General features: G+C 41.6%; 1 protein-coding gene and 1 long non-coding RNA gene across 2 annotated transcripts in view; one reads left to right on the top strand and one right to left on the bottom strand.

Moving 5' to 3' along the window:
• LOC112554922 overlaps positions 1–11386 on the top strand; it is a 33582-nt gene extending 22196 nt beyond the window's left edge. Inside the window, exons 2-3 of the long non-coding RNA XR_003097348.1 lie at positions 3789–3884; positions 5580–11386. This is a non-coding gene — a long non-coding RNA (uncharacterized LOC112554922). The remainder of the gene's footprint in view (positions 1–3788; positions 3885–5579) is intronic.
• An 825-nt stretch (positions 11387–12211) lies between these two features.
• LOC112554921 (ankyrin repeat domain-containing protein 39-like) lies at positions 12212–14679 on the bottom strand. Its single transcript, XM_025222991.1, is given in 4 exon segments — positions 12212–13206; positions 13480–13686; positions 14301–14348; positions 14350–14679. Coding segments are annotated over 4 exon segments (444 nt in total). The 5' UTR covers positions 14497–14679; the 3' UTR covers positions 12212–13164.
• Positions 14680–14698: the final 19 nt, after the last annotated feature.

The raw sequence follows: 14698 nt of genomic DNA, 5'->3' as shown, positions 1-14698 counted from the left end.
TGCAAAAGGAATAATAGCGTATGACCTAGGCAAAGAGTCTGACTTTAGTCACACATCTTTTTACTGCAACTCTCTTTCTTTCTATCTCTCCCTTCTTTTTTTCTCTCTCATCCCTCACCCCCCAACACACACTCACACATTCAAGCAATCCAAAACGAAATTGCATTTGCGTTTAAAGAAGTGCACTCTCGGGTCTGTTTATTTTTATATTTTTTTTTCTTCCTTCTCTCACGTCTTCCTGGCACTTGTATTGCATATGCGTGGATGTGCATTGAGGACGGACACACACACACACTGCAGCACTCTATAAAACTCCATCTTCCCTTACATTTCTGCGTTCACCAGTTTCTTGTTTTGTCAGCTGTGTGCGCAGGAGGATCCAATATAAATAGAAGCAACCCTCCACATCATCGTTACCCCGGCAAACATCAAGCTTTGAAAAATAAAACGCCATTACGGTGCAATGCTGCTCATGTCAAAAGATTACGAAGAGTCGAATATCTGATCTTCAGGGAGGAGACCTTGGAGACAGCTGTCTGTCCGTGGTGTTGATATTCAGAGGTTTATGACTGCTGCAGCTCCTGCAGCTCCTGCCAGCCTCTATCTCGTCTCCATCACAAAATCCCGCTAATCGAAATTCCCGCTTTGAGGCGAGGAGAAGATTTATTGCGAGTAGGATTCCGAGCTGCAGATGGACAAAAAAGAAAAAAACAAGAGAAAGAAATAAAGTAAACGAGCATGGAAATTCTGATTTTGTCTAAAGGGTGGTGTTGACTGAAGTGCGACAGTTGAAATAACGGCAGTCAGACTGTCATGGTGCTGCGCGTGTGTGTGTGTTTGTGTGTTTGTGTGAGTGTGTGTGTGTGCATGCGTGTGCTTCTGTCTTTACATATATTACTTACATCAGAACTTATCTAAATAGCCCAGCATCCTGCTCATCATTCTTGTCGTCCCTCTACCGGACCCTATCGCTCGTGATTGCAGCTAAGTCTGTGATCCCCGCTTGTCTCCCTTCTCACCGGTCAGTTGTCTTTCCCTTGCAGCAGTTAATTTCTCGTTCATCGCGTAGAAGCTGCGATTGCCAGCGATGGCCGGCCTGATCCTGTAAGAAATCAGGTTACCGGACCGCTCACAGAGGATGGCGAGTAGGGCGAGTTATATAGAGGATGGTGAGTAGGGCGAGTTATACAGAGGATGGTGAATAGGGCGAGTTATACAGAGGATGGTGAGTAGGGCGAGTTATACAGAGGATGGTGAATAGGGCGAGTTATATAGAGGATGGTGAGTAGGCTTATAGAGGATGGTGAAGGTGTATATATGAGGATGGTGGTAGTAGGAGTTATATAGAGGATGGTGAGTAGGGTGAGTTATATAGAGGATGGTGAGTAGGGTGAGTTATATAGAGGATGGTGAGTAGGGCGAGTTATATAGAGGATGGTGATAGGGGAGTTATACAGTGATGTGAGTAGGGTGATTAATAGAGGAGTGAGTAGGGTGATTATAGAGGATGGTGAAGTTAGGTTATATAGAGGATAGGGCGAGTTATATAGAGGAGGTGAGTAGGGAGTTATAATAGAGGATGAATAGGGCGAGTTATAGAGAGGATAGAGTAGAATTGAGTAGGGTGAGTTATATAGAGGATGGTGAGTAAGTGAGTATATAGAGATGGTGAGTAGGGCGAGTTAACAGAGGATGGAGAGTAGGGCGAGTTATACAGAGGATGGTGAGTAGGGCGAGTTATATAGAGGATGGAGAGTAGGGCGAGTTATACAGAGGATGGTGAGTAGGGTGAGTTATATAGAGGATGGTGAGTAGGGTGAGTTATATAGAGGATGGTGAGTAGGGCGAGTTATACAGAGAATGGTGAGTAGGGTGAGTTATATAGAGGATGGTGAGTAGGGTGAGTTATATAGAGGATGGTGAGTAGGGCGAGTTATACAGAGAATGGTGAGTACGGCGAGTTATACAGAGGATGGTGAGTAGGGCGAGTTATACAGAGGATGGTGAGTAGGGCAAAACAATGAAAACATATACCACGTGATGTGAGCACATCCGTGTCATCCACCTAGTTGCTTTTGTGAAATACGTTTGTCTAAAGCATGAAACCAAGAAACACTTGCCCATGTTTGAGTGTGTGTGGCTGTGGCATGAAATACTTTATTTCAGTTTCCATAATTAACAAACCTGTAGACAAACTTTTTTTCACTCATTCATGTCCTTGCATCTAATGTCGGTTAAAATTCTCCCTTTTTTACCATGACAAAATGACAACGACGAGAGCTGCAAGGGTTGCAACTCGCTCGAGGCTTACATAAAGATGTCGCTTATAGCAAGGAAAAACCGCCATTTCCGGAGCTCGGAAAACACACAAATCTAATGAAAACACCTACTTGTCATCCTCGATAATGAGTTCCCCGAGGCTTTGTTATCCGGCTAGGATTAGAACCTTTTAAAAAAACACGGACTCGTTCACGAGTCTGCCCACGGTGCAACTAGTTTATGCAAAAACAAGACAAACCTCGACTTCCTCGATTTTTGCAGCGTGGGTGAGGTAAGGATGGGTTGCCAGCATCATCCGTTATTCCCTGCTCTGGGCCAGATCATATTCAAGTGATGTTTGACTACAGCTTCAGTGTTGACACCTGTGACAGCATCAATCCACCTTTCGACAGGATTGGTGGGGTTAAGATGTGATCCAAGTCCAGATTATACTTGCTTCGGTCCCAGTGATGTCGCAACAACAAGATCTTCCAAGTCCTCCTTCTCTACTACCGATATGCGCTCAAGAATATCACTTTCGATGTCACTTTGGTTCTAAGATAAGAAATTTATTCCACAATTAAATAGCCCTACTTGGCATTCCTAGAACACTGTGGGAATTATGGTCGAGATTATCAGAAAAGAAATGTGTTCTGAGACACGGCATAGCCAGGTTTGGCATTTCTACAGGAGCACTGTCGTAAATATGATTGAAATCTTGGCTCTCTCATAAATATTCCTGCCCGTTAAGATGCCAGTGCACCAAGCCACTCTCCCCACGCCAGTTCCAAAATACCGTTACAACATCAAGAAAAGGTCACTCTCATTAGAATAACAAATGGCGTGCGTTTCTTTGCAGTTAGCCAAAGAAAGTGAACGCTTTCTCCTTTAAAAAAAGTATTTCCTTGTTGGGATTAGTCAGGGAGAGAATCTTCTGGAAAATCCAAAAATTCCCGCAAATGCTTTTTTAATGACGAGGAAGAGAAAACTGTTTTTCTCCCCTTGAACCTTAGGTATCGCCTGCAGAAAGGTTTTGGAGTTTGTTTTTGTTTGCTTTCTTTCGAAAATATCTTCTGAAGAAAGCGCTTCTTTTATTTCGTGTTTCCTGTGACCAAACGCAAAGCGTCTTGGAGAAACAGACCCTAGGAAAAATAGGTTTGAAATCCAACGAAATGACATTTTTCTTTGGGATGGCCATGAGCTATTGCTAGCCTGTACAAGTGACAGTATAGTCTAAAGTCGGTCTAGTCGTCAGGCCTTCTAACCAAGTCTGTAAGGCTCTCGTAGAACTCTCGTCCATCTACCCAAATAAATGTTTACCGAGTAACCGGAATGTCAAACAAGAGGAGTAGGAATGCAGGAGCACCCAGGCGCATAAATGCATAAACATTAACGAACAATTCCCATGGTGGAATAAAAATGGACATCACCTACACAAAAGGACACAGACAGATAGACATACAATCTCCACGTGCACACACACACACGTTGCTCATTTTGTCTACTGGCATGAACTGTCTCCATTGCAGATGACGGAGAGGTGTGAGCCATGATGGAGGTTGTCGGGCAGCATCTGGTGGTGTCGCTGATGGTGGTGTTGGCGCTGGTTCAGCATGGAAGTGAAGGTACGCAGACCTTTTCTTATATATATATATGTGTGTGAGAGAGAGAGAGAGAGAGGAAAGAAAGATAAAGGATACAGGCAATCACACACCCACACGCACTTACATTCTATTTTTTTCAGGTAACTGATGGGTAGATAAACATAAAAAGACAAACGCTGTGTCTTGGGTAATTGATAAATAGATAAATGTAAAAAATAAAATACTCTATTTTTCTGTAACTGACGGATAAATAAATATGAAAATACTCTCTCTGGGGAAAACTGACAAAGACGTGGACAGACGACAAACCAAATACAAATGATTTATTTTCCATTTTTGCGACTGCAATGCAAACTACTGTGGTACCTCGGCAACCGACCACAATCCGCTCTGGAAGAATTATCAAATGCCGATCAGTTCAAGTGCCGAGAACGTTTTACCCGTTAGAAATATGTAAATGATTTCACTAGATCCTGCCAAAATCTACTTTGTATGAAACAATATTTAAAGTAAGGCATATGTAAAAAAAACATTAAGTTGGGTTAGTTTCAAATATTTTATTGAAAATACAATTTAATCTTTACAGTACTATACATTTAAAAACTAAAATCTTAAATTTCAAATTTTTACAAGTTTTACATCTTTTACATCAGCTTCTTTATTGGCGTTTCAGTATTATTGTTGTTATCCTCGATGTAACCTTGCTACACTGAATGAATTCAGACACACGTTTGCCACTCTCGTGCTTGGAAATAATTTTTCTTATTCGACTTGTTGTTATTAGTTTTCCTTTTTCTTGGAAATATTTTTTTTATTCGATTGCTGTTATTAGTTTTCCTTTCTCTTGGAAATAATTTTTTTTATTAGATCGTTATTACTATTTTTCTTTTTCATTTCCTTTTAACACCAGAAAGTTTCTTGGAAGCCATAATGACCGTATATATATCAACAAATAAACAAAACAAAATACGGGACCATGAGCACAGCACATGGACAGGATTTTATTTTTTTAAATCAATGCTCAACGTCATGCTTCTCCCTTTGTTTCACCCCGAAAGGTCACAGGTCAGCGTCTCATGTAGGTTTTAGCACGACGGTTGAGTGCCGAGCAATTAAGTGGTCAAGCATCGAAGCAGAATTATGTCGAAAATATTGAATGAGGGCCGAAATGTATCTGCCTTAATTTCATTATTTAATGTCAATTTTTAGTTACTGAAAACTATTTTAATGTCATCTTTATTCGTTAGCAAACTGGCAAACTTATGCCATCTTTTGCTGCTTGCTGTGTCTGCTTGTCCGTGACTTCTGCTTGTTAGTCCTTCTGCCTGCTTGTTCTGTGAGTTCTGCTTATTTGTCCTGCGAGTTCTCTGTTTGCCCTGTGACTTCTGGTGACGCAATTGTCAGAGTGTGTCACCAATACAGTGAAGATTGGCTGTCCTGGGTTCAGTTCTCGTCTCACGCACGCTGTTCTTCTCTAAATGTTTTATTTGTTTACAGGGCTTGCTGCCTTGCCGTGATATAGTCTTTGTTGCTGACTCGGAGTTAAACACCAATTTCTCCCCTACCTCCCACCTTGTGGTTTCCGATTATTCTATCATCTAGATTCATGTCCATTTATCAGGTGTCTCAAACACATTTATCTGTTTGTCAGTGTCTGTTGTGCCTACCTGTCAACCCACTCACCTGTACCCTCTTCTTTTTTTGTGTGTCCGCCAGCATTCAACTGCAAGTTCAGCAACGAGGGCTGCGAGCGGGATGCGGAGTGTTGCTCCTTCAAGTGCGTGCAGTCACATCCCGGCACTAACGCCCGCTGCACGCGCTGCTCGCTGCACGAGCGCTGCCTCTACACTCACCACTGCGAGGAGCGCCTGGTGTGCGGCACCAACCACACGTGCTGCGCCAAGTACTGGGGCACGTGCACGCGACGCGAGGACTGCTGCAACCCTCACTCCTTCTGTCGCGAGATGGACGGCTTCTTCTACAAGCGCTGCATCGAGGGACCGGAAAAGTCCGCCGCAGAGGCGTTCGGTCTCGGGTCACGAACTCTGCTCGTGGCGGGGGTCACGCTGGCGCTGGGACTCTGTGACGTGGTGTCGTGACGTTGCAGCGGGAGGCGGCGTAGGATGATGACGTCAGGTGCAGTAGCCCTACCTTACCCCTTCCCACACTATTCCTCTACCCGGCCGCCCATGGTGCGGTTCGTTTCGGGTGTCTAAGAATTGTCATGATAGTTCGATTCCCCTTGTTGGCATTCTTCTGTGAAGGAATCCTGTTGTCATCACCTTCCCTCTCGTGACGCTCCAAGGGCGTTAACTCCAGGGACATCCTTGCGACACACCCAAGGAGGTTTTCAGGAAGAAGCCTCTGGACTTCTAGATGATTCTGGACTTGATGAAAAATTTGATGATGCTGACAGAACGTCTATCTCCTCACCCCAGTCCACCCTAGTGATAAGAAATAATATAACGTTGTCATTTTGTTTTTAAAAATGATTTTCACGAAAGGGTTACGGTTCGCATCTGGAAAATAGTGTACAAGAAAGAAAGAAAACACCAAAGAGCAAAATCGGGGGTAGGAGGAACTAGCCTACTGCGAGTTTCATTCTTTGCATGACTCCTCCCTAACTCCCCCTACAAGCTTTACTGGTGTTGCAAAAGGCCGAAGGAAGGAATCTCAGAATGTGTTTGGGGGACTAAACAGCTTGTTGCAGTAGGTTTTCCTTCCATCACAAGACGTAGCAGACGCCGTTTCAGGACAACTCAACGAATAATGCTGCTTTTGAATCCGTATCCACAGTGGATTGTTAGGGGGATGAGGAATTGAGTCGTGAAAGAGTCAAGTAAATAACCGAAATAATCACGACGTAGGAACACACAGCACAATCAAAGGATAAGACTTCCATGGGGGATGGTCAGACATGCTGTAGTCCCAGACTTGGACAGGAAAGAGGTTCTCTATCATTCAATCATCCTTTTCTGGCTGACCTCATGCACTTCGGTCCTTTGTCTGACTTCCAGTGCTCAACCTGGGAAATTGTTGCAAATGTGATCATTCTCACATCGCCACTTCCAGAAGAAATGTCATGAAAATTTAAAATCGCACTCTCCATGTGTGAGACAATACATTTGCGAGGCCAAGAAAATACAAAGAGATGTGCTTTCCAACCAGGTTTGTAATAAGCAGCGTGCAGGGTGACAGGAGAACAGCATGATAGACTATCAATGCCCATCAGTGGAGATGTTTCCTCATCCCTGCTTCACGTCGTTGTAAACATCATCAAAGGCGTGATTGTCTCCCCATCCCATCTATGATGTAAATAGATGGGTTTCGTTGATGTTCACTGTTACCTAGTGCTGTGTTTCTCGTTTTGTGACGACATCGAATCCTCAAGAAAGTGTGGCAAGCAAACCCATTACAAACATTACAAGTACAAAAGTGGATTGTGGCCCGTTTGTGTGGCACTACCAATCATAATTTAACTTACTGTTGCTTTAGGACTGAGGGTGATACTCGAGAGTCGAGAAATGATTTACTTGAATCAGGAACGGGAGACATCAAGAAGAATGTGTCAGATGTCGAGTACATTTTGGAATAGTCCGATTGTCCGAAGAAAGAAATCTGTGATGAGTATGAGACAGTAAGAAGATAACTTCGATACTGTGTACGTTCTTGTCCGAGGAAATATTGTTGTGTACACTGACTGACCTACATCAGCTGGAAAAAGTGTACACTGATTGACCGATTTCAGTTTATAAAGGTGTACACTGATTGGCCTGCATCAGTAAAGAAGTAGTGTACACTGAATTAACAACAGCAGATGAGAAACCTACTTTTCTATATTGTAACCGAGCCGCCCTGTACCCCATCCTGTTATAATATCAGCGCCGACAGACAGCATACAAACATTTCATAAATGACATAAAATACTTGTTGAAATCTGAATGCTCGACCTCGACAGAAAAACAATATAAACGAAAAGATCGACCTGAACAAGAGAGGAAATCGTGTTGAGTGTACCCTGGTATATAACAATGGTGACAACCCTTCAATCACTAAGTATCGATACAGTGAAAGAGAACCAGATGTCAACAGATGAAACAAACTATTTTCTCTCTTAACAATCAAACCGAGTCCAACAGAAAATTAAACTGATGGGATTTATAAATTCTGATGTTACTGCAAGCCGGAACCGATGAGAAAGCTTGGAACACTTGATAACGAGGCGAGCATTTTCTGTATTTTCAGATTTCGAGAATTACACTATTTAAATTAATTTGAAATAATTGTACAGACTGGTTAGCCTTTAATATAAGGTATCAGCTAAGATAGCACACGCTCATCAATAATTTATTTATTTTTATTTATCTTTGAAAGCACACCGCTAGTACAGCAAACTTTGCAGGACACACTTAGCTGTAATTGCACTCAGGAACTGGAAACTGAATGAACTTGTTGGGGATGAAAGTATCAGAAGTGAAATCAGAGCCTCCTTTAAAACCGGTTTGTCTCGAGAGAGCAGAAACTAGTCTGGGGCCGGCTGCATGAAGGTGACATACTCTGAATCACTATTCGCGATTTACAGTCGCCACTGAAGCAACAGACGGCATGCAACAGAAAGCTTTAATAAAATTTGTTTTTGCTGCTTGGAGCAGAATGACAAAGGGGAGGGGAAACAAGTCAACTTTCTGGTTATGGGTGACTCCCTTAAGTCAAATAATCCCGCTACAAAGTGTTGTATTTCAGCACCACTTCGTTAAAATTGTTTTCTACTTCTGCTTATTTCAGGTTGTGATGCCCTAACAAAAGACATTGTATGTGATGTAGTTATTGTGATATGTATAGTTATTTCAGAGATATTTGACTCTGTAGTACTTGAAGCTGATGGTCTGCTCCACAGACACTTGTATCCGTATCTCTTTTTAATATTTCCTTGAAAACACCCCTGTCCCAAAACACCCCTGTCCCTATAGGGGACACGCGCACAAGAAATAATTATTAGATCTATAATAACCATAAAAACTGAATAAATGAAAATCAAACACTAAAAATATTTAAACGCTAATAATAATACAGAAGCAGCCGTCCAAGATTATTTCTTTTCGCAGTTGATTCGTTCTCTGGTCTTTAAAAGCCAACAGTTTGTAAGCCTAGGTTTTCATCTGGTTTGGCCAGCACACACCCTCATGGCAAATATACAGGTGATCCCTGTACCTGTCATTCGACTGCCGTTGGCTTCAACTAAACCGATTTGCTGCATCCCAGGGCAGTCCTGCATCAGGACTGTGAAGTCTTGTCACCATACAGGTGGCCATCCATCTTGAAGGAATTTACACTGATGCTTCAGGCTCTTTGTATGCGGAAAGAAGTAGGAATGGTGATGCAAGCAGGCACAGGTTTCTTGCAGGCTTTCATGGGAGATAATTAACATTACAAGACCGCTGAGGGGAAAAATGTCTAGAAAGACCAGAGGTGTGTTCGGCTGTATTTCAAGACAATGGTTGTATCCAGCCAACATAAGTGGCTCCTTTAGCCTCTTTTCTAAATTTACAGTTCTTCTTTTGATAGACAGTCACAAGTTGAGGTGTTTGGGAGTGAGTGGTGGTCACGATCACAAACCGGTCGCGGGTTGATTCTTTTTGTGCGTCTCTATAAAAATTTAGAAATTCCCCTAATTACTTCTATCCCACTGTGAAGTGGATTATTAGTGTACCAGTCAATGTAACAATAACAATGCAATTTATTTAATATAAAGCACAGCCTGCATGCAGGTGGGCAAGATGCTAATCAGGCCAACTTTATTTATATTATCGAAGTGCTTTTTGTTGGTCGTGGTCTTGCTATGTACCGCACCCTCCACTCCCACCCGGCTAGTAACTGAAGCGAATTTCTTTAGTAACGCACACCACGTCTGCAAGCATCAGCATAGACTACACTTTGCCTCCAGGATCAATACTCAATTATGTCCCTGGCCTGCTAAAGCATTTGCTTCCCAACAAGAGGAAGCGAGTTCTTTCTGTTTCGCTGGGGATGCTCTTCAACCACCACCACCACATCACCGGTCCTTTAGCTGCATTGTTTAGTCTTTTTTCAACTGCTTTGTTTTGCTAGCAATGCCAGCACACACACACACAAACACACCATTTATACCCTGACTGTCACTGGTCCTCAAGGTTGCCATTTTGTCACCTTTAAGGAAAGCTCAGTCCAGTTAGGCTGTGTCGGATGATGAAAACTACTGAAATATAGGCAACAACACATCTCAACCGAACTTCAAGAATACGCTGTTGTTGTGGTCAGTGGAAATAGTTGATCTGCTTGTCTTTCTTGGTCCTTTAACCCTGTGATTTTGCTGTATTTTAAATGTTTAAATGCTCGGAGTTTCCGTTGTGAAGCATGTGAGGGATAAATATATTTTAAACTAAAAACATTATTATTATTATTATTATTATTATTATTATTATTATTATTATTATTATTAAACAGAGATGGGAAAGGAAATGGTAATATGCAGACATAAAGAAACGAAAAAACTGATGAACTAAGTGCCATCCTGTGGAGAAAGTCCGTTTCCTATTGGATCCAAGAGTCAGACCTACACTATGCTAACTGTGACTGGCCAGGGAATCGAACACATCATTGGCAAACATGACTACCGCGAGGCTAACAATCAGCCAAACAAGCCTTTCCAGCTGATGGTTGGTGCATACGGCGCCATAAAGAGGCAATTACTTGTAGGGAAAAAAGAAAATGAACAAGAACCATGTCGCGACAAATTGCCTCTAAGCCCCGACTGAGCTCTCAAACAGCCACGCCAACGCACTCAGACAAACAGCCCGATACCGACTGACAATGGCAACCAGACTGATATCTATACAATGATGGAACGATAAAAGCAGCCCCAATATTGCTCTTAAAAGTGGCTGTAGAAATAAGTAGTTTTCTCTGATCGCTAAACACTGCCTTCAACAGAACCACCATTTTGACTAATGTGCCACGATTCGTCTCACGGAGCTGGGTTTTCAATGCTTTGTACAGACCCCTACTTCCGTATCTTTCCCTTCTCTTATGCTGCACTATCCTCCACCCGCCTGTTCACTTTTGAACCTTTATGTTTCTTTTCCTCTCCATTCCCTTTTAGTCCTTTCCTTCTACTTTTTCTGCCCCATCCCACGTGACTGATCAAGCTGCCCCTGGACGTCAGTCTACAACCGCTGTTACTATTCTTTGAACTGTAGTTTGAGGTCACTGAACTATCGTACACTTCACCTTTCTGATATCTATGCCTGTTATCGCCGATACTTCACTCTGTGTAGTGGTTTCAGCCTTATTAGTCACTCAAGGTTGTGTTCCGGTTGCGATACGATTCAGTTAGACCTCTGGTCACCAGGTGGAGGAGGTCAAAGGTGTTTACGCCACTTTTCCCCCAGTTTCTAAAAACTGAATTTCTGGTGACAATACTTTTGCTGCAATTTTATGCACTTCCTTGTATTTATTGGTTTTAATAAACGATTCTTCTCAGGTTATCCAGTGTTCTTTGTATGAGTGAACTGTGTGTATACAAGAATTCTTTAAAATCTAGTGCAGTGAATTTTTTAACAAGGTAATTAGTGCAAGATATTTGTAGAGTTGGAGAAAAAAAGGAACATACATGATAAAGAAATCTGTGTTTTGAAAATCTAAATGTTTGCTTTACTTTACTTAAATGGGTTGTCTTTGTAAGATCCGACCATCCAGTCCACAACTTCAGATGTTGACGCCATGTGAAATCTGCCAAGCATGGGCCATGAGCTCGTCAGCGTTACCTGCTGGGAGTTAACACAAAGCAGTTAGCTTAAAAATAATTTTAAAATATGATTGATTGCTTCGTCATCGCTCACTGACATCTCTAATCCTCAGACGAACCTAGGTAGACTGGCTGTTGTTGATTTTACGCACAAATCCGCATTCCACTATAATTATGCAAACATCAACAACTGTATCGCAGGGAGAATTCAAATAAGCGATTTACCCCTGTCTGTCGGACAACAGTCAACCAGACTATATAATCTCTTTCGGGCTGAATAATTTTCCCCCCACAGTTTCTGCTGCAAATGCTAGTTTAAAATACGGAGCTCCTGTAGCAACACTTGTTCGAAGGGAAATAAAACTCATAATTTTATCGATAGCGAGTACCGTCCCCTGAGACAGGGGCAGTGGTAGAACTTCGTCACTTCTTCCATCCACGCAGTGCAAAATAACTTTTAAGTGGAAACAATTTTCTTATAAAATAATCTTTTAAACATCATCATGCGCGCGCACAGGCATAAGCACGTATGAATGTTCGAAACTTATTTGAAAAGGTGATGTAGATGTTAATGGGTACTTTAGTAAAATATCAAAGCACAATGAATACCCATGCAGTCTTGGGACTTTTTTTTTAACCATCTTAAAAAAGTCAATAAAAGAGTGTGGTCACTTTTTTTAGTCCACCACTTTTATGCTAATTAAACAAATGTGCTTACGCCAAAACAGAATACACATTCATGCATAAAAACCCATATATGTATTTATGTGCAAATATTCCCACTCTCTCTCTCTCTCTCACTCACTCACTCACACACACATACACATGAGTAAACATAAAGTTTGTATCTCTTTTGTGTCTTGGTTGTCCAGCATGCTTCTTACAGGATGTACCAGGGGTCTTCAGCTTTGAATACAAAGTTTTTTGTCTACAAAGAGATACGTCATCTTCTCCCAGGAAGTTCCAATGAGCTTCATTTTGAAATCCAGAGCTCTACAGTGAAGCTAGTCTTCTTGATCCACATTCACAAGGTTACCAGTTCCTACTTGGGTAGGCCCGGACGTCTTAAAGATAAAGAGTTAAGTGCTTTGGTCACATGGGTAGCATCCGTGACTTTGGTGCAAAAGATCATACAATCAAGACCCCAACACTTTCAATGAGCACCTGATATTTTAGGTAAGGCCAAAGGTGATGGAGGAACAATGCTAGATTCTACTCCTCATACCACACCTTGAAGACACTGATCTACTTGCAGTGGACTGCTCCCATGGCCACAAGTACTAGGATATGATACCATAATAGTTGTAATCCTTAAGACTGCTCACTCTAAAAAGTGTACAGAGCTAATTGATGGATATCCCACAAGCAGACACTTATTTAGCAGTGGCACTAAACTAAATAATGAAGCTGTGAGCACAATGAATTAACTAAGCATAGTCTTGACCTTTACAGAGCTGGTCATTTCCAAAGGTTTCCTGCCTTTTTTGTCACTCATTTTAGCTGTGTCTGGGGCAGCCTTCACAAGAATATCAACAGTCTGAAAGTGACTCTATCTGTTGCCTGGAAACACACATATCAATTTATGCATTCGTGTATTCATTGCATATGCATGCACACACACAAACACATATAAAAGCAAACTTTTACAAGAACAGAGACAATTAAAAATAAACACCCCTCACATATGCTATGCAAAATGGATGCAATAAAAGGTCTATTGCATCTAGATTATGGAGTTCACTTTAACAAGCAATCTAAATAGTTAATGCACCTCCTCTAATTTCTAGCAAAAGTGTGCAGCCAAATATGCTTTATGTTGTCAAAAGACTGTACCTTATGCAGTGCTGTCATACCATCAGAGTCTGTCAAGTGTGGGTTGGCTCCATGACTCAACAATAACTGTACAATGTCTGCATGGCCCATATATGCTGCACGATGCAAAGGAGTTGCAGATCCTGCTGTGGTAGTTGCATTTACCTCAGCTCCATGGTTCAACAGGAGACAACACACGTCACGGTGGCCACTTCTTGCAGCATAGTGCTGTTCAAGAAATTTAACATTTCTGTACAACACTAACATCTATACTCATCAACTTCTGGTTCAATTGTTTATAAAAATCACAGTTTTGTAAGCATGATGGGAGGATGCTTGCCAGTGTTGTTAGGATAGCTGTTAATGCAATTATTGCCATTCCAAGCATCAGTATAAACATAATAAATATAGAAATAAAAATTCCTGAATGCTTGAATACACCTAGAAATAAATGATAGATCCACTTTTCCTAGTGTTACCTTTGTCAAGCACAATCTTATGGACTCCTTTTTTCCCAGCCATTTACTCAAAAAACTATAAAAAAAAACCCATCTTTATAAATTTGAATTTAGTTCTACTCCTCGTTTTTGCACAGTGCACGAAGGAACAAATGATAATTTACTCATTTCTTACCCACGATCTTTAATTTTCATGATATCCATAAACTACTGTCGTTGACATTTTCAAATAAAGAAACACACGCGCAAAGCACAACCGATTTGATGTATGAATGCGAACCAACATCTATTCGGGACACATGAGAATAATGGCATCCTCCAAACTGGATAAAAGTCTGCTGACATGAGAGGAATGATAGCAGACGACATATTCATTGACCTTACCAAAGCAGTATAACCTGATTTGTCTCTTGCATTTACGTCAGCGCCGTGTGGCTAGTCGCCTTTCTAGCTCATCTATCTCCCCTGAAAGAGCTGCTGACCAAAGGCCACGTTCAAAGTTCATTTCATCCATTGTCTGATTAACAGACGATACTGTAGCAGATTCACAGCAGCCTTGGTCATGGTGATGCGACGCCATGACATCTCGCTATTTATTAATCAATATTAATATGAGTTTATATATACATGCGATTGAATAAACTTAAATTTTGATGCAATGTGCATCTTCTGCAGCGCTTAGATACAGAGTTGAAAGCTCACGTTTGTTGAATTGTTGTTGTGTAATGCTTTAGTGAACACTTCGATAAACGAATGGGAACTCTCTTGTGCGGAAGATAAAC

Source organism: Pomacea canaliculata, linkage group LG14, assembly GCF_003073045.1.
Source record: "Pomacea canaliculata isolate SZHN2017 linkage group LG14, ASM307304v1, whole genome shotgun sequence".
Taxonomy (NCBI): Eukaryota; Metazoa; Mollusca; class Gastropoda; order Architaenioglossa; family Ampullariidae; genus Pomacea; species Pomacea canaliculata.
This window is presented reverse-complemented; position numbering and strand designations above follow the sequence as displayed.